The sequence below is a fragment of the Eimeria tenella genome, genomic scaffold (assembly GCF_000499545.2).
Source record: "Eimeria tenella Houghton genomic scaffold, Eth_scaff395, whole genome shotgun sequence".
In the NCBI taxonomy this organism is placed as follows: domain Eukaryota; phylum Apicomplexa; class Conoidasida; order Eucoccidiorida; family Eimeriidae; genus Eimeria; species Eimeria tenella.
In genome coordinates, this window is record NW_013544863.1 from 6630 (window position 1) to 8343 (window position 1714).

The 1714-nt window shown below is 47.3% G+C and overlaps 1 protein-coding gene across 1 annotated transcript; it reads left to right on the forward strand.

Moving 5' to 3' along the window:
- Nucleotides 1-201: 201 nt before the first annotated feature.
- ETH_00014590 (uncharacterized protein) lies at nucleotides 202-1171 on the forward strand (the record flags this gene model as incomplete). The annotated part of the gene is made up of 3 exons (XM_013379779.1): nucleotides 202-215; nucleotides 597-661; nucleotides 1083-1171. Coding segments are annotated over 3 exons (168 nt in total), but the record flags the coding sequence as incomplete, so codon positions are not given.
- Nucleotides 1172-1714: the final 543 nt, after the last annotated feature.

Sequence of the window (1714 nt, forward strand, 5' to 3'; positions counted from 1 at the left end):
GCATTCCCTTGCTGCCTTGCTTTTTGTCCATTTTTTATTACCTGAATTTGCTGCTATTTATTATCTGAATTTGCTGCTGTTTACTATCTGAATTTGCTGCTGCTTATTACCTGAATCTGCTGCTATTTATTATCTGAAGTTGCTGCTGCTGCTTCCTGCTGCTTTTGCTGCAGCGCTCTCAACTGGCTCGTCAGAGACGCAATGCCCGGCGACAGGTGAGCACCGAACCCTCGCGGCAGAGCAGCTGCAGCAGCAACAGCAACAGCAACAGCAACAGCAGCAACAGCAACGGCAGCAGCGGCAGCAGCAGCTGCTGCTGCTGCTGTTGTTGCTGTGTTTATACGAGTCTAGTCTTCAAAATTGCATCCTTTGGACTTCGCCTGAACGAGTGCCTCCTTGCCTTCTTGCTGCAGCCTCTGCTGCTGGTGCTGCTGCTGCTGCAGCTGCTGCTGGTGCATATTTCGGTGTATTTGTGGGTGGTGCCTCCGCAGCTGCTGCGCTGCAGCACCAGGGTAGAGCAGCGGGAAGGGTTTGGGGCTGCATCTAGCCGCTGCTGCTGCTGCTTGCATGCGTTTGCTGCTGTTTGCTGCTTCCAGGCTTTTCTTTTACTTCAGCGGCCACAGCACTCAAGTTGACAACCTCTCAGCCTACGAGGGAGAAGGTGAAGCAGCAGCAGCACCAGCAGCAGCAGCACAATCCGCAGCAGCAGCACAAGCAGCAGCAGCAGCACAAGCAGCAGCAGCAGCACGAGCAGCAGCAGCAGCAACGCAAGCAGCAGCAGTAGCAGTAGCAGCACAAGCCGTATTGACAAGCACACAGAGCGTGACTCCCTGCTTCTAAACCCAAATTCCTAGCCCGTATAAGCTCTAAACCCTTGGGCCCAAACCCTAAACCCTAAACCCTAGACTCCCTGGCCAAGTTTCGCACAAAGCAAACTATAAGCCGTAAGGGTCGTGCTGAGCGGGATTAGAGTTTAGGGTTTAGGGTTTAGGGGCTGAGGCTTAGGGTCTAGGGTCTAGGGTTTAGCTTTTTCAAATTTAGGATTTAGGGTTTAGGGTATAGGGTTTAGGGTTGCTGCTCAGGCTACGATGAGGCTTTGCTACCAGTGGACTTTGACTCTTTAGGCAGCGAAGAAGATGCAAATCTGCTGCTGACAATTCACCTCAAAGAGGTTGGTCTCCACCCCAAAAGGGTTTAGGGTTTAGGGTTTAGGGTTCAGGGTTTAGGGTTTAGGGGCGCCGCGTGCTGCAGCGCCGCAGCTGTTGCTGTGCCGCTGAGCTGCTGCTGTGTGCTTCAGCAGCAGCAGCAGCAGCAAATGCCTTTTCTTGAAGCATCTCTTTCAAATGTATTTAAAATTTAAAAATATATTAAATGAATTTAAATAATTATATTTAATGGAGTTGTTTTCTATATTTGAATTCACAGGCTTGCACAAACTTATAAATGCTTTTTTCTAATTTTGAATTTGCATGCATTTCTGCTGTCTTGCTGCTGCTTCTAGAGCCAGCAGCGCGTGCATTTAGAACATGCAACTAAATTAATTAATTAGTTAATTAATTAATTAATTAATTAATGGTTTTTAATTTACTTTTAATTTTTATTTTAAACTTTCCGCGTTTTTAAAGAAATGTGCATGCATGTGTGTAGCCCTTGGGGGCGAATGCAGCCAATGCAGCCCCATACAATGAATAAATATAAATAATAATATCATTTA